The 21,991-nt window shown below is 36.3% G+C and overlaps 1 protein-coding gene and 1 pseudogene across 1 annotated transcript; one reads left to right on the top strand and one right to left on the bottom strand.

Annotated features, from left to right (window-relative positions):
• Positions 1 to 88: 88 nt before the first annotated feature.
• PP2D1 (protein phosphatase 2C like domain containing 1) lies at positions 89 to 12,738 on the bottom strand (the record flags this gene model as incomplete). The annotated part of the gene is made up of 2 exons (XM_023528004.1): positions 89 to 986; positions 11,652 to 12,738. Coding segments are annotated over 2 exons (1,893 nt in total), but the record flags the coding sequence as incomplete, so codon positions are not given.
• An 8,084-nt stretch (positions 12,739 to 20,822) lies between these two features.
• LOC111736701 lies at positions 20,823 to 21,362 on the top strand (annotated as a pseudogene).
• Positions 21,363 to 21,991: the final 629 nt, after the last annotated feature.

Below are 21,991 nucleotides of genomic sequence, written 5' to 3' on the forward strand. Positions count from 1 at the left end.
TTTTGGCATGGAACAGTGAACATATATAAATAGTATTATGTAATCCAGAGTCCGCTTTTGTATTTTCTTTACTACATTCTTAGAAATGATTTCTGTGATATTGATATACTATCCTAATATCTGATCCATTGAAGAATTGTCTTTATATTTTTGTATTCTGGATAATCAGATCTTTATCTTTTATATCAGAAACTGATATTCACTTCCATTGAGAAGTATTACCATAACTGTAATGTTGTCTCTGGAGCCAGCCATTAAAGCAGCATTTACAAGTTCATGGCTGATATACTCAGCTGCACCTTCATAGAAACTCTTAGTGCATGTTTTTTCATTTTTACTTGAATCTTTTGGCTCACCATCTGCCTTGGTTGGTATGTTAGCTTCTTTCTCGGTGCTAGGATTACGATTAGTTATTTCTGGTAGAAATGTTTGTCCATTTTTAGAATCACGAGTGAAATATTTTGAATCAGACAAATTTTCTTTTGAATATGTACGTGACATATATCCTTTAGATTCTGATTTACTCTGAAACAATATACGGATCGTACTTTCTGATTTAGTAATGCTTGATTCATTGGTTGGGAAAAACTGAAGCTCTTTGGATGATGAAGATTTGTTTTGGAAGCTAGAACAGTATGTTTCTTTATACATGTGAAACATTGTCATTGCCAGTGCAGTGACTTCCTTTTTATCCAGAACTTCCCAGAGTCCATTAGTAGCTAAGATAAGGAATTGACATAAGTCATCTATAGGGACAGAAATAGTTTGAGGTGCTGGAATAATGAAATTTTTCAATTTAGGATTTCCATGAAATCCAAGTCCTCTTGTAGTTTTTATTTGCCCTTCTAGGAGCCCATCTGATTCATTTGAACTAATTATTGCTCCTTTCTTAAGTACTCTTCTTCTTTCATTGACGTTTTGCATGTTATGTTTTTTGGTTAGGCAAAAGCCTTTTCCATTTCTGCATAAGACTGCTTCCACAGTACCTAAAAGATTAAAAAAGAAATTGATCCTAGAGATTTAATAACAAATTATATCAAAATATGCTGTTAACTTTGTTTCAATGCATAAACAAAGGTCATTTAAAAATATTTTTAAAATGTGTAATACTGGTGTCATTGGATGATTAACAGTAATTCATATCAAACTGGGGGGCCAGTTTACCCCTTGTTTAAAGCAATTTAGTGTTTAAAATACTACACTTAGTATTAAAATTACAGATAATGAAAATCAAAATTTTTATGAAACAGCTTAATATTTTTGCAGAGCCAAAAGTTGAACTTTTTTATAACCAACATATATTTCATAGAGCAGACATTTCTAAATGTTTAAATAGATTCCTTTTCATTTAAAAAAACAAACTTTGATGTTTAAAGAAGAGTTTGAGAATTTTGTAACTGGTAAAAGTTAAAACCGGAACATAGAGACACGTGATGAAAAAAAATTAGAATGCCACTGTTAATTTCAGTATTATTAGGATCTTGATGTGTGTGGCTAAAAAGAAACTAAGTCACTTAGCCCCGTGAAGAAAAAATATTATGTATAGTAATATATTAAATGGATAATAGCCAACATGAAATTAAACTCTGAAAATTGAAATCTTAAAAGTTGGTTGTAGATTGTTCATGATTCAGGTGAACCTGTTATTTATGTGTGTTTCATTGAAATCTGAAGAAAATCTACACATAACTCTGAACAAATTTAAAGATGGTTGTATTATCAATACTTTCTTTGGTTTATTAAAAAAGATTTGTTTGGTAGGGAAATAGATTTCCCCCAGGTTTTTAAGAACATAACTTGTATATTCAAGCATAGGCAATAGTTTTTCTTGATATGGAATCATAAAAAAGTATCTCAAATTCTGAAATGGGATTAATGATATTTGAATATTATAATACCTTTGAGAATGAAAATTTATGGAGTAATGAAAATAAATATACATTAGAATATTCTGTTTTCAAACATGATGCTGTGCCTGGAATCAGAATTTTGTTGCTTTGTAAGTTCAATTCTAATCCCATTTTTTTAGGTAAATGAGTTTTAAGTTTCAAGAGACTGAGGTCCACACAACTAGTATAATTGGACAGAAAGCGTAAGTTGGTGAAGGATTAGTGTCAGGAATAGACTGATGTTGTTGGCTCATTGCATAATGGGAATTGTTAAAATACCTGAGCTATTGGATGGAACCAAAGGATGACGTATGTGGAAAATGTTTTGGAAACCTAAGAACTATCATGAACAAATGATAGTCCTAAAAATGAAATGACCTCTTTTATTTCTTGGTAGTTTGGTTATTAATATTTTGTATTAATGTCTTTTATGCTGGTCATTCTACTTAACACTCTTCAGAGAATAAATCTTGACTTTTGCTAGTTATAAATTACTGTACCAGCAAAGCAGCATGGAATGGTATTGAACATGCCAGGTGGGTAAACTGAATTGTATAAGGAGGACATATGGTTCAATACCTCTTCAATTAAGTTTAAACTTCTTTATGTGTGTACATGCACATAAATAGTGCAACCATTGCTCTGAAAACATGGCTCAGATGTAATTTGGCTCAGAACAGTCAGATCCACTGACTTCCTAAATATTTGTATGTGACAAGCCAAAGCCTGTTCAGCAAAAAGAAAAAGCATTGTTTCTCTACTGTGTTGTTTGAAAAGAATTTAATAGAATTATGTAGTTAATGGAAGGGTGGTAAACTGGTATTTTGATTTTTAGTTGCCTCTGCAGAGAGCTTGGTAAACATAGCCTTATGCACTATTTGTTTCTCCACACACACACACACACACACACACACATTTTTAATACTGTGCCAGAGGATAGAAAATGCCATTTTGGCTGATTTTACTTTTGTACTATATTCTAGAAGAAGGGACATTAAATCCTGGTTGCAGTTTTTGCTGTACCATTGATTTGCTGTCTGACTTTAGGTGAGGTACTTAATTTCTTTGACAGTTATTCATCCTGATAAAAAGGTGATAGTACCTTCCGAATAACACATCTTTACATGTGTAAATGATATATGAAGGAAAGAAAAAGTGGAGAGGTTACCGATATTTCTCACATATACATGCATAGCCCAGGAGGTAGAGGGATAAGTAAGATCCAGGCTCTGGAAGAGCATTAATGGAACAGATAAGGAAAATTGGATATGCAAAGTTAATCATTTTATTTCCTGGTCCTAGGGTTGCATATGCTGTCACATGCAAATGGGGTTGTTGAAAGCAGTTGACTGTTAAGCTGAAGGAATAGAATAATGAACAAAAAGCCCCAAGAAGGATGGAAAATTGCAGGAAGAGCTTAACACAGTATGTCTGTGTTTGGAAAATTGAAGAGAAGAACAAGTCATGACAGTTTCAAAGAGAAGACAGGTTGACTTTAAAGGGAACTGTGATGAAGACCCTTAAATAAAAATTTTAATGAATCTGAGCATAAGTAAGAATTCAAGTTCCTAGACATAAAGTTAACCAATTTTCAGTAGCCGGAGAGATCGTGCTCTTCAGAAGATGTTATCAAAACAAAAATGGAACAGGGTTACTGGGAGTGCAACATGTTTAGGAACATTAATCATATAGCAATTCAAAAACTGCTTCAAGATGTTACTTGAGCCTTTTTAAGATGATGTATATAGTCACGCAGAGTGTTCCTTATGCAGAGGGCACTGATGTAATTGCCTACTGCAATTGCTGGGTTATCTTCAGTTTGTGAAAAGCGAGAGTAACCCTGTTACCTTCAGAGTGACCTTAGACATCCCAATAGGGAATTCCAAATGAGCAAAATCAAGATTTTTTTTTTTTTTTCCTCAGATAAAGCCAGCAAGTCTACTTACCATTGAAGATAACAGGAAAGTTATTAAAGAACTGGAGGAAAGAGGAAGAAAGGTTTTGTGTGGTGATAAGGAAAATACCTAGGATGCATGAGTGCCCTGGCATAAAAAGACAGCTTGTTTAGAAGAAACAGCATGGGGAAGTGGAAAGGCTTGACACACTTGAACTTTAATCCCAATTTTATATGTGTGCATCTTTCATTAAGTCACTTTATTTCCCTGAGTAACTTTTCTACCTGCAATGTTGTTGTTTTGTCAAGGGTATTGTGAGAATTTAAGAATAATTTAGTAAGTACACAGTTGATGAAGGTTATTTTTCATTGTGTTCCATGAAGGGAGAAGCAGACGAAGAGAGGCTATCCAAAAGAGGTTGAGACGAAGCTATAAATGTTTCTCTTCAGACCCATTTATGAAAAATTGTAAGAAAAGCCTTATGAAGTAGAATCATATAGGCTTAAGGGAGTAGGGAGCAGCTACTTGGAACTTGAGAAATGAGGAAGGACATGGTTATTAGGTAAAGAAAAAGGAGCAATTGAAAAGGAGCATAAACTAAGGAAACTTAAACATGAAGTATACTTAAAATTGAAGCATAATAGAAACACATGTAAATGATGTTAAACTAGTTTTTCTTTAGGACTCAATTTTGGCAAAAGAAACAATTTGTATGCACGGACGCTAGGTTTATGACTCTTCCTACTGAAAGCATGAGAGCTGACTGATGTGAAGCTAGCTTTCAGTGGATGTTCAAAAGATGGTTCATTCATTTTGTAAGATGTATGTGCTCATGAAACTCATGTTCACCATTGTACATCTACAGCCTAACAATACTTTATGTGCCAATCTCAACTATTTGTCAAATATTTGTTGAATGTGTTCTCGAGAACCAGATTTGTATATATGTGAGTCCATCACCAACATTTCTCCCCTAAAAAAGTAGAGGGAAGGTAAAGTATATAAAATGTCAATATTATTTAAGAACATCATTTTCATTCCTGCATAAAATAAGGCAATTCTGAAGCTGAATTAGGTTTTAGGGGGAAAGGATACAGCTGGAAATAATTTTAAAAGCACACTATGAGTGGGCAGAAATATCTACATCTATAAAAAAAACTATAAAAAAATAAAACCTTGACAGGAAAATCAAAAATTAAATGAGATCTGCAAATACTGCATCAGTCATGAATGAAGACAGTGAAGACAACATAAGAATGAGATACACCCAAAAAACAAGATGCCTGGTGGTATTCACTTGAAGTAATGGGACTTCAAGTCTAAAGGACATGAGTCCTAGTTCATTCACCACTCTTTATGTAGTGATGTAACCTTATGTAATACTTCAGTGATCCTCAGTCTTCTCATATATTTAAACGTGATTATTCTTTCCTTAAATGTGAGGATTAGATAAAGGAGTCAGTTGGTAACCTGGAGAAGAAGGAAGGGGGCTTGACATGGCTAACAATTAAGGAATTGTGGATTAATAGAAAAGTAGTGAGTAAAGCCAGGCTTGGTTTTTGAATCTGGAGTGAGCTCATAGGACAGAAAACTAGGACACTAGGAAACAAAAGTTTCTGGGGCCTCTTTAAAAGGAATTTTTAGAAACAAATACACAATCTGAAAATAAAGATATTGGAATAGCAGATATGCAAAAACTAATACAAAAGAGCAATAATGTGGCAGTCTGATTTTTGGATTGACTCTCACTGAGAACCAGAAAATATCCTGGATATGTAAGTCATATGTATTGATGGGCTATAAAAAAGTTAAAAATTCTCAGGTCAAAAGAGTAATGGCTAAATCCCAGAATATGCCAAGAGCAAAAGCTGGCTTTTACCTAAGAGCATTTATGGAGCTGAATAATTTGAGCTTTTAATTTTCACAGCGTTGTTGAATAGGACATAAAACCTGGGGCTTGTTCAAGGTGGGGAAGACTAATGGTACTCCCCAACAAAGGTAGGACTCCAAAGGACCATGCCCTCACTGAAAACAATAAACCAGAAATAAACGTATGCCCCTCACCAGCACCCAGGCTGCCAGAAAAAAAAAATTGACTATTTCAAACCGATGCTGAACAGTAGAGGAAAGAAAAATAACAATTCAGAACCACCAACTTTCATGCACGGCATACTTTGTTTTGTTGTGCTTTGTTTTATTGCACTTCACAAATGTTACTTTTTTAGAAACTGAAGGCAAGCCCTTCACCAGCAAAAAAGATGATGACTTGCTTTATTGTGAAACCTGCTTTATTGCGGTAGTTTGGAACTGAATATCTGATTATTTCTTAGGTATGCCTGTATTTGTAGTCTGGAAAACCTCAAATAGATCCTTTAATTCAGATTGATAGGGATAATAAGCAGACATCAGGGAGCAGTAAATACATACTGTGGATGACACAGGCCTTAAATAATTGCCCAAAATATAAATTCTAGGAAATTTCTGCTTCTGGCCAGTGACTGGATTTACCCTTTCATTTGCATTGAGGTGACAGAACTGAGACCCTGGGAAGACCAAGGCGGCTAGAGTTCTAGGACAGAGTACCAGAGAGAAGAGAGCTGCACAGAGAATCCCAAAGATCTGCAGAGAAGCTTTCCCAAGTGTTTAGTAGGGTTTTGATCAATGTGTGCGTATGAGGAAACACCCCAACCCTGGGAAAAGAAGTATTTGGAGAGGATTAAAGAGAACATTGCCCAGGGCTCACTTAGGGTTGAGAACAATGTCTTTTCTCACCAGTCAGACTGGAAAAACAATTCATGGGTCACTGGATAGTATACTTAAGGAGGTCTTGCCTCAGTGCTGGAAAATAAACCAAATTGAGCATTGCTCTGGACCTTTCTGACTAATCAAAAGCTGTATCTAAAAGGATCAAATCACTTCTAAGTAACTATCCCCAAAGCTCAAGATGATACGTCCGGGGGCGGGGAGCGAGGGGGAGAACATTCACATGCTAATCCCTATAACCTGTGAATAAGAACTCATTTGGAAAAAAGGTCTTTACAAGTGTAATTGAGTTTTGAGATGAAATCATCCTGCACTATCCAAACTGGTCCTAAATCCAAAGAACAGTATCCTTATAGGAGACGGGAAGAGACACAGGGAGAAGGGCAGAAAGCCATGCGAGGACAAGGCCAAGGAGGGCCTGGAGCCACTAGAAGCTGCAAGAGGCAAGCATTTTTCCTTAGAGGTTTCAGAGGAAGTATGGCCTTGCCTACACCTTGATTTTAGGCTTCTGGCCTCAAGAACTGTGAAAGAATATTGTCTTAAGCTGCCAAGTTTGTGATAATTTGTTATGGCATCCCTAGGAAACTAGGACACCCGCAGAAAAATACTACCCACAATAAAATAAAAAAGCAATCAATTGAAACTAAACCAGAACTGACACAGATATTAGTAGCCAAGAATATTAAAAGCTGTAACTGCATTCCTTATGTTTAGAAAGTTAGGTACAGACAGACATGGAAGATAATTTAAAAAATCAAACTTCTGAAGATGAGAAATAGAATGTCAGAAATATATTTGATTAACGGAAGATTAGACATTGCAGAAGAAAAGATTAGTGATTTAGAAGATGGCAATAGAAACTGTCTAAAATAGCATAATTTTTTTTTTTTAAATGAAAAGAGCATTACAGAGCTTTGAGACAATTTCAGTTGGCCCAAAGTACATAATTTAAATGCCTCAAGGAGAGGAGAAAGCTGAGGAGAAAAAAATGAGGTACATCCCAATTGGTTTTGCTTGAAACCAAATCATAAAACCTTTAAACTAGCCTGAGGCAGGAAACCATGTTATAGAGGAACGGAGATAATAGACAACAGAGTTCTCATCATAAACGATGCAAGTCAGAAGACAGTGGAGCAATATTTTTAACACACTGAAAAGAAAAAATCTGTAAACCTAGAATTCTATTCCAAATGAACATATCTTTCCAAAACAAAGGTGTAAACAGAGTTTTAAGAATTTGCTAGAAGACAACATTACAAAAACTATTAAAGGGATTTTTAAGCAGAAGTAAAACAATATCAAATATAGGTCTACAAAAAGGAATAAAGAGCACCAGGAATGATAACTGCATGGGTAAATATACCAAATTTTCTTACTGGACTCTATTTGAAAAAATAAATACTTAAATAAACAAATTATACATTATATGTTATATATTTTATATTGTTAAGATGACAATACTCCTCAAATTGGTCTACAGAGTCAACACAATCTCTACCAAAATGTCAGCTAGATGGTTTTTGAGAAATTGACAAGCTAATCTAAAATTTATATGGAAAAATCAAGAGACCCAGAATAGGCAAATCAATTTCAAAAAAAGAAAGCAGAGAGACTCACACTTCACAATTTTAAAACCCACTACAGAGCTCCAATAATCAAGACAGTGTGGTACTGGCATAAGGATAGACAGATCAGTGAAACAGAATTAAGACTTCAGCTATAAACCTTTACATTGGATAATTGATTTTTAACAAGAATGACAGTATCCTCCAATGGGAAAAGAATAATCTTTTTAGCAGTTGGTGCTAGGACAACTATATCCACTTACCAAAAAATGAAGTTGGACCCCTACCCTATGACACATACAAAATTAACTCAAAATGGATCATAGATCTGCAGGAGATAAAACTATAAATCTCTTAAAACACTGGTCTAAACTTTTGTGACCTGGGCTTGGGTAATGGTCTCTTAGACACCAGAGTATAAGCAGCAGCAACAACAAATTTAAAAAATTGGATTTCACCAAGATTAAAATGTTTTTACTTAGAAGGACATCAAGAAAGTAAAAACCCATGGAATTGAAGAAGATATATCATACATCTGATAAAGAACTCGTATTCAGAATATAAAAAGAACCTCTACAACTCAACTATAGACAACCCAATTAAAAAACGTATAAAAGATTTTAGTAGACATGTCTCGAATGAAGATATTTAAATAACTAATAAGCACACAAAAGGGGTATTTGACATCAAATCAAAATCACAGTGAGACACCACTTTATACCCACTAAGATGGCTAGAATCAAAAAGACAGATAGTGTTGGAAGAATTTAGGAAAATTAGAACCATTATATGTTCCTGGCAGGATAGTGAAATGATGCAGCTACTTTGGAAAATAGTTTGGCAGTTCTTCAAATGGTTAAACACAGAGTTACCTTATGCCCAGCAATTCCACTCCTGGTATACAAGAGAAGTAAAAACATGTCCACACAAAAACTTGTATACAATGTTTATGCTAGAACATTTTTGTCATCTCAAAAAGTAACGTAGTACCCTTTAGCAATCAGCTCCTTATCCTCCTGTTTCTCCAGGTCTAAGCAACCACTAACCTGTATTCTGTCTCTATACATTTCCTACTGTGGAGATTTCATATAAATGGAATCACATAGCATGTGTTCTTTTGTCACTGTGGTGACTGTTGCACATATCTGCAAATATACTAAAAACCATTGAAATGTACACACTTTACATGGGTGAATTGTGTGCTTTGTGAATTATATGCTTTGTGAATTATATCTCGAAGCTATTAAAAATAAAGGCACTGGGGAAAATGATTAAAGGGGTCAAATAAGAATCCTTATGTTTATAAGGAACTCGTGTGGTTAATTAGGAATGTAAAATTTGTAGTTTAATTGATGTTAAGGAAAAAATTATAATTATATATTCTGTATAAACATAGTTGTTAGTATTTTAATCCTATGAGGACTATTTGAAGTAAATTAAGAACACTAAGAAAAATTATAAAATGCAATATAAATGAAAAGTGCTAAGAACAAAAAACCAAAAATGTCAGTTTGGAAATACCTTTGTTTACATGCATAAAATCAGCATTTATTCGATGGCTTCATCATTGCCCTCATGTTTCATTATAAAGTGAAGTTTTTTTTTTTTTTTTTTAATTCCTGAGTTGTGAAGGCACTGGTATTTTACAAATTTCAAACAAGAAAAATAAATTCCCTTGTTGTAATTATAGGTCTTATTTTTTAAAATATAAAATATGCTCTTGATGAATTTGTATGGACATTTATTTTTTATAGCTCATTTTAGTTATTTTCTTTTAAGAATGCTTTTGTAGCATAAACCTTGTCCTCCCTTTCAAAGCTGTTTGTTTTCCCTCTATATTTTTGTTTCTATTAAAATGAAGGATGCCTAAATGAAACAGTCTGACACAATTATGCAAGCCTGGAAATAAGCCAACGAATGTTCGATCTGAGATTAGAACCAACCAAACAGCAGTGAATTTAGGAAAATTAGAACCATTATATGTTCCTGGCAGGAGTGAGCCTGGAAATAGTGACTCTTGGTAAACTAACATTTAATGATTTTATCTCCTCATTGACTATCTCTTAATTTCTCCTTTAATTTTGCAAGAACCCAATATCTAATGATATTTTCTAGTAGAGGTCCCAAGTCCAAGAATATGGGTTGGTTCCCAGATTGATCTGAAATGTGAAAACTGTTCAGTGAAGTAAGCCTACTCTGATGTGCTTTAGAAACTCAGGGTAGACCTTGAAAATGACAAAGACTTCTAGGAAATCAACATTGCACTTGGTCCTCCATATTGCTTAATCTGGGGTTTTCGTTTGAGGCTCACAACCAGAGCTAGATCGGAAACAGGCTGACTTCCAGGGACCTTGACACTGTAATGGTCTTTGTGAATCGAAGCTGGAAACCATTCCACTATCTCATGCTGCCTCTGAAGGGGATTGCTTCCAGAGCCTGAGGAGGCTGGGCTGCAGGGAGTGGCAGAGATGGCTCTGAGCTTCCATGTTCTCATCTGGGAAAATAGTAAACAGGTCCCAGAAATCTAATGCAGTTTAGGGAATATAGAGGACAATATTGCATTATTATCATCAAACTTATGAAGAAACTAAAAATTATTCCAACCACTAAAAAAAAGTATGCAATGGTAGTAGAGGTATTAATTATCACAACTATGGCAAACTCACAATAATATATAAATGTATCAAATTAATATGTATATCTTAATGTTATATGTCAAATATACATTTTTTAAAAACACGATACTTAGATATTGTTAGATATCAGGTTCTTAGAAGACTATATGAGACATTACTTTGTGTTCAATATTTAGTAAGTGGACACTATCAATAATAATTCTATTCATGAAAGAGGTAGTGAAACCCTATTAAACATCACATGGAACTCAGCCTGGAACTCATGTTAACTTTGCTAAAACTGTTTTACCCCTGGGCTTTTAATTTTGGCAAGCTCCTAAGCTAGAGCTTTAGCACTGAAGGTGAAATGAATTGCTTCCTGAAATAAAATTAAAATATGTCAAATATTTAGAGAAGAGAATGCATGGCCATAAAAACAAGGCATGAACTATTGTTTTCTCTAAGATGAACTTGATGCTACTTGGCCAGAGCACAAGAGTGACCTATTGCAAACGTATTAGTTATCAGAATAGCTGACCAACAGAACAACTGAACAACTATACTAATAACACTCTAAAGAACTTTCCATTCATCTGAAAAGAGAAAGTGTGAAAAATATTTTTTGTTTCATTCAGATTTAAACAAATACAATATCTTTGCTTTACCCTTTATCAACAGCTGTATTGCTACCCATTTAGAAAATCTAATGTTTTGGTCACATTATTTTACATATGTGCCTCCTTGAAAAATAATTACAATGATTTTTGTGCCTGAGATCGGCATTTAAACTGTGGTTATTATTTCTTAAATTGGTCAATGAAATTTCTCGGCAATAAGTCAAGAAATAATTCTGGGAGCATAGGGGCTTTGCTTCCAGGAATAAATGATGTTACGGTGTAACCCGGCACTATTCAATGTACATACCAGTGTTTGCAATATGTAGTACTCCAGAAATTATTTGTGGCATCTTCTGGGAAGGGAATCTCTCTGCCCAACCATCATGATCATTGGTTTTTCTCCATTTCTTGGCATAGGGATATTTAATGCTGCCTTCCAATATACAAGTAACCGCAGAGCAGCCACTCCATCGAACCCTGGATACTTCTTTCCTTCCAAGACGTAAAAGCCTATCCATTCTCCAAAATGCTTTTGCAAAGGCTTTGTGTATGTTCTCATACTCACACATCAACTCTTTTGTCCTTTTCTTCTCAGAGAAGAAGTTTTCTATAGCTCTGTATTCTTCCCTAAATACTGTATGAAAAGAACTGATTAGTTTTTCCTCCTGAGGGGTCATTTGGTAGGAAGGATCAAATCTGGAAAGTTGATGCAGAAGTAAAACTGGCAGTTCTATTGACGCCAAGTCTGCCGCTGGGGCACCATGATGCCCATCAAACAAACCAAAAAAACACACATTGGGTTTATTGCCAAAATTATTCACTACAGTGAATCTATCATTCATGGCAACTCTCCATGTAGAATTCCTGTTTTCACAAACAGCTACTCCTTTAATTAATAGATGGCAGATTTTCTGAAAATATGTGGAACTGGAGTTAATGTTATCAATAATCTTATAGTATGCTGGTATTTGTTTCTTCCAAAGTAACTCAAAAGCATGATCAATGCTCTGTAGGATTTGTTCAGTGAATGTGAAAGATGACAATAGTTTAGTAATTATGAACTGTCTCTGAATAGCAATCACTGAGTGTCCTGGTTTATTTCCACCTATCCATTGAAAACCCAGTGTGGTCAAGGCTGCATGCTGCTTTTTATGGAGAAAAACTCCAGGTAGATCAATTTCACACTTACATTTGGAACAGGGAAATGTAATCACTTGATCACATGTAATCACTTGATCTTGATAGTCTTCAGAGTCTCTTTTTGGTCTCTCCTCCTTCTTCTTCTTTCTTACAGGTTTTTTTCTACATGGAGGTGGAATTTCTTCACCTGAATCAAATGTCGATTTTCTCTCATTCCAATCTCTCGATTTCCAAAACACTCTGCAAACAGGATGAAAGGTATTTACATGTCAGGAATGAAGCAGTAAAAATCTCTTCAAGGAGGCCCTTATCTTTACAATTTGCTTTGGCTCTTCATAATTTCATAGAGGCCTAAAAATGAATATTCTGATGCATCTTTCTGTAATTCTCAAAAAACGCATGGTAAGTACTCTATTATAAGTTAGTGATTGACCTGTGTATGAATGAATGAAATTAGGTAAAATCTCCACAAAGTCAGTTGGACAGCTAAAAACAAATACTTAGAGAAATTGGCACAATATTTTATCCCAGGAATGTGGAGGTACCTGCTTGAGACCTAGGAATCTGATTCCAAATATGAGCATAATTATTTTCGTACTCTATTTTGTCTTGCTCAAAATACTTCTGTTCTAAGTAAAGGGTTCCCAAGAAAATGGGAAATGCCAAAACCAAGCAGAATAATGAAAATAATTGATAGTAAGAACAGAACTTTTTAGGACTACAATGGGAAGGAGGTATGGGCTAAGGAAAAAAAAGAAAAGATGTGGAGCTGGATGATAAATTTCTGGAGAGCAGGCACCCTTATACTCCTTCCTATCAGAAGCATCTAGAACAGTACTCTGTACATGAGAACATTTTTATCCATTTTATGCACGATTCCTAAAGCATGGGATTTTTTGCAAGGGCCTATGGAAATGTTCGAGACCTGAAAAAGCAATGCTTTGGTTATATAGTATATTTTTAAACCTGAAAAATCAAAACTAATAGCTTTAAGTGCTTAAGAAATGTGACATTTTGAAAACTAGTTAACTTCAACTTAACTCATATACAAATTATATTTGTTATGGGTATATTTCATGTATTAGATGTAATGAGGGGTGGGGCCTACAAAAATAAGAATGCCTGGAGCCCATATGGACTTAAAATTGCCCCAGTCATAATAATAAGTATTCAACAGTGCTGATGGTGGTTAAGATAAGAAATAAACCCATTTGACTAAAATATATAGCAAATATTTTAAATTGCTATTATTTTATAATATGCAGGTAAAGGATAGTTTTTCTGGGGCTTAATGAACTGTTGGGACAATATGTAAGGCATTCTAATACTATGTTTTGACCTCAATTCTATCCATTATATCATAACTTTGTTTTTCAGTATACAAGAGATAGCCATAATATGGCTCTCTCTCATATGGAGCCATTCTTAGAATGTAATGTATCATTCCTAAGTTCATTCATTCATCCATTCATTCAACAAGTACTTGGGTGTCTGACAGGAACTGTTATATTTGCTGGGGACACACCAGTGAACAAAACAGGCATGGACTGCAATGAAGCTCATATTCCGATTCAAAAGACAGATTATAAATAAAGGAAACATGTAAACACATACTATCAGATAGAGGTAAGTATTACTATGAAAAATATAGCAGATTCAAGATATAGAGAGAAATAGAAGCCCTCTTTTGTAAAAGAAATATCACTCTTCCATGTACACAGTCTAAAGGGAGCCGAGGTTTCATTTGATTACTAAATGGAGGAAAAAGAATATTGCAGATATAATTGTTCATTGACTACATTTGTTATCCAATTAAAATGAAGGGAATTTACCTGAAGGCACTATTCATTTCCATTCCTTTGAGATTGTTACCTTCTTTTGCCCTCTCTTTACCACCTTTCCCCAGCCTCTGTTCTTCAAGCTTGGGTAGCCATAGTAACTGCAGTAGCAGAGAGGTAGTGGTGGTGATGGCCGTGGTGGGGGTTCCACTGACTTGGTGGTACACTTCTCCATGTGGAATGTTTAATACATCACTTGGAACCTCAGTCAGAACTCACTTTATGATTCTGAAGGACTCAAGCAGTAAGGTCACAAATTGTATTAAGTAATAAACTTGTCTGAAATTTCTGAAAGGATTATTTATTAAATATACTGTTTTATGCCTGCATAATAGGATAAAAACAAAATAAGAGGAGTGACTATCAAGTAAGTTTTTTTCTTATAAGTTGTAGCACTTTCAAAATAATGATTCCATGTAGCTATCCTTAATATAAAGACCAGTTGCCTTCCCACTGACAAATATATCATATATCTCAGGGTATTTCAGGCCATCTCTCCAGGACTCTCTCTCCTACCTGCCCTATAGAGCCTGCCTGCCCATCCCATCTTGCAGTTCCAAGTCACTGCCTGAAAGTTATAGACCTTTTCAGGACTGTCTTTTTGTTTCTTGAGGCTGCCTTCACTCCTGGCCAATATCTTTAGTTCATAGGTTCTTAATCTACAGTTGCATTCTACTCTCTCACCCCAGGGGAGATTAGAACTAGAGTAGCTTGCTTGCATGATGAAGTTTGGACAAGCCCAAGTGCTTACTGGACATCTCTATGGGGATCAATCACAGTTAAAGTCAACATGTCCAAAATGAAACTCACTACTTTCTTCCAGAACCTTCTCCCACCATTAATTTGGTTAGGCTGGAAACTACATTTCCCATAATCCCTTGCCTATGTGGTTCCAGGTTAGAGTTGGCCAAGAAAGGGATTTGGGAATACTACATCTGAATGCCATCATGGTTCAATGAGATGACCCACAGACCCAGAGGCGCCTAATGGGTTCCAACTTGTCCTTGCTTGCTCTACTCTGCATTCAGCTCTTCCTCCAGATTACAAGCAGGCCCTGCTTACCAACAGCAGCCCCAGATCCATTAACAGATGCTTGCCTTGGGACCCACCAAGGCAAATGCTTCCTTTAAACTTCTCCATCAGCCTCCCCTTCGTGGTCCTACTTCAGTGGCTAGACATCCCTGGCTTCTCAGACTGATTGGGTGGGAACTTCTCTGGTCCTCCAACTCTCCACCCAAGATGTCCAATTGCCCAGCTCTTCCTACAAACTGTGTAAGGTCTAATTTCAACAATGAATTCTTTATTTAATAATTCCTAGGCTTTGACTTTACTGATTGAACCCTAGCTGAAACAAGTACCACTCCTACCCTGTCATTTGTTTCAGGATATATGCATTAATCATTAAAGCCCATCAGATCTCTCTCTTCAATATTCACACCACTGTCTCCTTCCCCACTGCTATCACACTGTTTCAGGTTACCAAACTGTTTTGTCTGACTGACTGCACTAGCCTCTTAACTGTTCCACCCACTTCCAGTCTGGATGTCCTTGGAGCAGCCAGATGTGATCCAACTGCCTAAGGCTGGTTACTGGTGCCCTTGTTCTTAGGATAAGCTCCTTTAATGTGTTTGACAAAGCTCTACCTCCTTGGCTTCTGTTAACCTCTCATTATTGCTCTCTTACCCCATTCCAATATTGTGTAAAGCCATTAATAAATCTTTACCAGTTTAGTAGGAAATGGTATTTATTTTAATCTGAATGTCGTATTATTCAATTGCTTTTTAATTCACACCATGTATGCACATACTGTATATGCATTTCCAGCAGCTGCATCATCCCCATGCCACTGTAAGTGAGAAGGAGTGAGGCATCTCCTTCAAGCAAGTACTGAGTGTCCCACAGGCTCCAGCTCCCTGGGGGGCAGGGGGGACGGAGGGGGGAGGGAGGTGCGGCGGGGGTGCATCTTCAGTGTGGCTATGGTGCTCATATCTCACCCCATTCAGCTCTCAGGCCAGATGGTGATTAGGGTAGTACAAAAGCCCCCTTATAGAAGTTAACCAGTGACTTAATGTCAACTTCTTTCCAGAGACACAAAAATAGAGAAAACATATTCCATATGAAATTCTTCCTAAGGGTGGTATATTCACATGAGTATATCTACACACGGGTTCTCAGTAGCTTGTCTTCCAAAGTGTCTTTGTTGTCTGTTAATTTTGTTTATCTATTAATTGATTTTTTAATTTATGTTATTTTATTGACTTAAAAACATGTTGCATTTTTATTTATTTGATACCCAATTAATGCAGTCTCCTTTTTAGAATATTCAAACAATAAAGAAGTATGTAGAGGAAAAGCAGAGATCTTCCTTTCCCCAAGGTAACCACTGCCAAAAAAGAGGTGGGTATTATTCTAGTCCAGTTTCTATGAATTTTCATATATACACAAAAACATAGACAATCTATTTTTAGACTTAGGTTTAATTTGCATACAGTTAACTACACAACTATGAAATGTACAACTTGATGAATTTTTATGTAGAAATACATTTGTAGACTTCATTAAGTCTTGTTTTCTATATATTTAAAAATGGCAGAGAGGAAAAAATATGGCATAGATGATAAAGGCTTTATTCATCATTCTGGCAACCAAATCAAAGTTGTGACGGAAATAAGGAGCAGCAGCAAGGAAAAATCGCCGGGGATATAGATGAATAAGCCACACAACTAGGGAGAAAGTAGGACAGGATGAAGACTCGGGGTTGCCCCGTCTCCAGCAGCTGAGTGAGACCGAGGCTGCAGCAGCGGCAGTGGCAGACTCCTCTTAACAGGGCTGCATCCACGAGCGGATTTTTGCAGTGATGGACCTGGTCACTCTGAGCACCAGAGCAGATTCAGCTGCGTGCAGAGGGCATCAGGGACTTACAGGGAGACATTGTCGGAGTGAGAGCCTAGGCGAGACTCACTCTGTACAGAAGTGCCAGTGGTATCCATTGTTCCCTGTTGAGCCCTCCCCTCTTCCGGTGTGCAGACTCAGCACCACCATAGCCATGGGGTCAGCAGACTGGACAACAGAGGTCGATCCATCCAGAAGATTCCCTGAAAACCCACCACCCCCAATTTGCAGCCCCGCCCAAGCCACATCCAGGTATAGCCTCAGCGAGTCAGGTGCTTCTTGATGAGAAGCGCCTAGACACACACTGGTGGAGGCAGCTGGCCTCAATTTCTGGTGTGGCCTTATGAGGTAACTATAAGCACAGCATCTGTGGATCACTTGTTGAATCTTAACAGGTGGCCCTGAAGGGATAGAGGCTTGGGCTAAATTTAGCCTGCAGCTGAACCCCTCTCAGGACTGTACCAATAGACACCGACTTCACAAATCTACACTAATAAGACTGGGAGACTTAGGAGCTTTGCCTCGTGTATAGAAACAGACACAGAAAGCCAGCCAAAATGAGAAGACAAAGAAACAGAAACCATATGAGAGAACAGAACAGAGATCCAGATATAAGGAAGTCAAGTAATCTAACAGATGCAGAGTTCAAAACACTGGTTATAAAGATGCTCAATGAACTTTTGGGAAGTGTAGATAAATTTAGTGAGAACTTCAACAAAGAGATAAAAAACATAAAAATGGAATTTATAAAGGGAACCAGTCAGAAAGGAAGAACACATTATCTGAAATGTGAAGTATATTAAATGGAATAAACAAAGGAATAAACAGAGTGAATAAAGAAAAGGATCAAATGCCCTATCTAGAGGAAGGGAGAGCCAAGGACACACAATCAGAATGGCAAGAGATAAGATGCCAAGACCATAAAAATAATTTAAAGAGCACATGGGACACTCTTAAGGCTCCAAATATCTGTCTGATCGGCATAACTGAAGAAAATCAAGATGTTGAAAAGCTGTTTGAAGAAATAATGATGGAAAACTTCCCTAACCTGGTGAAGAAAATGAACATAAAACCCCAAGAAGCTCAGAAAATTTCAAAAATCAGGAATCCAAAGAGGTCCACAACAAGATACATCATAATTAAAATGCCAAAGTTTAAATACAAAGAAAGAATATTAAAAGCAGCAAGAGAAAAACAGATAGTTACTTATAAGGGAATACCCATAAGACTGGCAGCTGATTTCTCATAAGAAACTATGCAGGACGGAAGGGCTTGGCAAAAAATATTCGACAGGATGAAGACCCAGGATCTACAACCAAGAATAATTTATCCAGCAAAGCTATCATTTAGAGTTGAAGGACAGATAAAAAGCTTTCCAGACAAAAATAAGCTAAAGGAATTTATCACCACCAAGCCCGTATTACAGGAAATGTTGGAGGGACTTCTTTTTTTTAAGAAGAAAAAACATGTATCAAAAACAGGAATAAAGAGTGATAACAACTACATTCTTATCAATCAGTACATCAAATGGAAAAGAATTAAGTGCTCCAACTAATAGAGTAGATGAATGGAAAGGGAAACAAGACTCCTACATGTTGCCTATAAGAGACTCACTTTGGATTAAAGGACACAGACTAAAAGGAAGAGGATGGAAAAAGATATTGCTTTGATGGACCTAGAAGGTATTGAAGTCAGACAGAGAAAGATAAACACTATATGATTTCACTTATATGTGGAATCTAAGGAATAAAAAGAACAAACTAATAAAAAACAGACTCACAAATATAGTGGACAATTTGGTGATGAACAGAGGGGAGGGGTATTAGGGGGGCTGGGAGAATGGGGTGAAGGGTTAAAGTACAAATTAGATGGATGGTCACAGGGATGGGGAGCACAGCATAGGGAATGCAATTAGAATGAATATGTTGGCTAGGTAGAGGATCGGGGAGGGAGAGAACAATTGGGGGGATTGTTTTACAAAACTGTACAAATGTCTAACCAATGTATTGTACACTTGAAACTAATTAAAATAAATTAATTAAAAGGCAAAAAAAAAAGGCATAAGATATGAACATTCACCAAAGAAAACGTACAGATGGTAAGTAAGCATATGAAATGATGCTCGATATTATAAGTCATTAGAGAATTGCAAATTAAAACAACAAGATACCACTACAAACCTATTAGAATGCTTATAGTCCAAATCATTGATAATACCAAATGCTGGAGAAGACGTAGAGCAGCAGAAACTCTCATTTATCGCTGGTGGGAATTTAAAATGGTACAGCCACTTTGGAAGGCTGGTATTTTCTTACAATACTAAATATATGTTTACCATATGATCCAGCAATTATCCTCTTTAGTATTTACCCAAATGAGTCAAAAACTTGCATGCACCCCAAAATCTGCACATGAATGTTTAAAACAGCTTTATTCATAATTGCCCAAACTTGGAAGCAGCAAAGATGTCTTTCAATAGGTAAATGGATAAATAAATTTGGTACATCCATATAATGGAATATTATTCAGTGATAAAAAGAAATGAGCTTTCAGGCCATGAAAAGACATGAATGAATCTTAAATGTATATTCTAAATGAAAGAAGCCAATAATATTCTAATAACTATGTATGGTGTCAGGTGGGTACTAGGCATATCCGAGGATCACTTTGTAAGTTATATAAATGTCTACCCACTATGCTGTACACCTGAAACTAATATAATATTGAATGTCGACTATAGTGGAAAAAAAATTTTTAATTAAAAAAAGAAATATAACAATATAGACATTAAAAAAGCCAATCTGAAAAGGCTACTTATTGTATGAATTCAGCTACATGACACTCTGGACAAAGCGAAACAATGGAGATAATAAAAAGGTCAGTGGTCTACATCCATGCCACCCTGAATGTGCTGGATCTTGTCTGATTTCAAGCTAAGCAGGGTCAGGCCTGGGCCTGGTTAGTACTTGGATGGGAGACCACCTAGGAATACCAGGTGCTGTAGGTGGGAATAAAATAAATAAAATAAAATAAAATAAAATGAAATGAAATAAAATAAAATAAATAAAATAAAGTGAAAGAAAGAAAGGACAGAAGGAAGGAAGGAAGGAAGGAAGGAAGGAAGGAAGGAAGGAAGGAAGGAAGGAAGGAAGGAAGGAAGGAAGGAAGGAAGGAAGGAAGGAAGGAAGAAAGAAAGAGAGTTAGTGGTTACCAAGAGTTGGGGAAGAGAGAAATGAATGGGCGGACCACAGGGGATTTTTTGTGTGTCTGAGAATATCTTTATTTATTTTTTTCTTTCCCTCCCCCCTCCCACAAGGGATTTTTATAGCACTAAAACTACTCTGTATGATGTTGTAATGATGGATCATGTTAGTATACATTTGTCAAAAATCAAGGAATGTACAGCACAAAAATGAACTTGAAACTATGAATTTAGGTAATAATGTATCAATACTGGTTTATCAATTGTAATGAATGTACCCTACTAATGCAAGATATTAATAATATGGACGGAAGAGAGTGGGAGGGCCATATGGGAAATTCATACTTTCTGCTCAATTTTTTTGTAATCCAAAAAGTGCCCAGAAATGTTTATTAATTAAAAATATATGGTGAGCCACTCCGCGACGGCCACTGAGCAGATCGAACTCACTCGTTCTGCTGCCTCGCTCCGCTTCCTCTGCAACCATATCTGACAAACTCAATATGGCTGAGATTGAGAAATTTGATAAGTTGAAATTGAAGAAGACAGAAATGCAAGAGAAAAATCCACTGCCATCAAGAGAAACAATGGAACAGAAGCAGGCAGGCAAATCGTAATGAGGCACGCACCGCCAATATGCACTGTACTTTCCACAAGCATTGCCTTCTTATTTTACTTCTTTTAGCTGTTTAACTTTGTAAGATGCAAAGAGGTTGGATCAAGTTTAAATGATTGTGCTGCCCCCTTTTCACAACCAAGAACTACTGACGACTAAGGCTGCACCTGCCTCCCCCCACCTGCCCGTCTGGTTGGCAGGGAAGGAAAAGAACTTGCAGGTTGGTGAAGGCAGAAGGTGGGAGGGAGAACAGTGAAATCTAGAGTAAAAACCAAGCTGGTCCAAGGTGTCTTGCAGGCTGTAAATTGCAGTTTAATCAGAGTGCCATTTTTTTCTGTTCAAATGATTTTAATTATTGTAATGCACAATTTTTTTAAATATGCAAATAAAAAGTTTGAAAGCTGAAAAAAATATATGTGTGTGTATAAGTAGAAACATTCCAGGAAAATATCTTTCTGAAAGTGTATCCAATAATTTTTTTTTTTTACTTAATTCACATGTAAAGTAGACAAACAGTAAAGGTTGCAGGAAATTAGAAGATTGTCTATATTGGGAAGGCTGACAATGCAAGAATTCTTTTACTATAAGATGGCAATCTAAATTATTCATTTTATGTACTGAGCATCTACAGGAGTAGGCACTAGACATAAAGGCCAATGGAAGGTCCCTACACTTGAGGAGCTCCTAGACCTAAAGGCCAATGGAGGGTCTCTACACTTGAGGAGCTCCGTGTCATGGGGAATATAAACAGATACATAGATACATTATTAAATAATAACAATGGTAGAGCTTACCATGTGTAGAAACTATTGCTAAGCATTCCGTCAACATTGTCTGACAACTACGTGACCCTGCAAACAGAGACTATTAACCGTTTTACAGACAAGGACACTGAAGCTCCAGAGGTACGTTAACCTGCCTGGAGGAAGTGGCAGAGTTAGGAATCAATCTCAAGTATA

This window comes from Pteropus vampyrus, unplaced genomic scaffold, assembly GCF_000151845.1.
Source record: "Pteropus vampyrus isolate Shadow unplaced genomic scaffold, Pvam_2.0 Scaffold1, whole genome shotgun sequence".
NCBI lineage: Eukaryota > Metazoa > Chordata > Mammalia > Chiroptera > Pteropodidae > Pteropus > Pteropus vampyrus.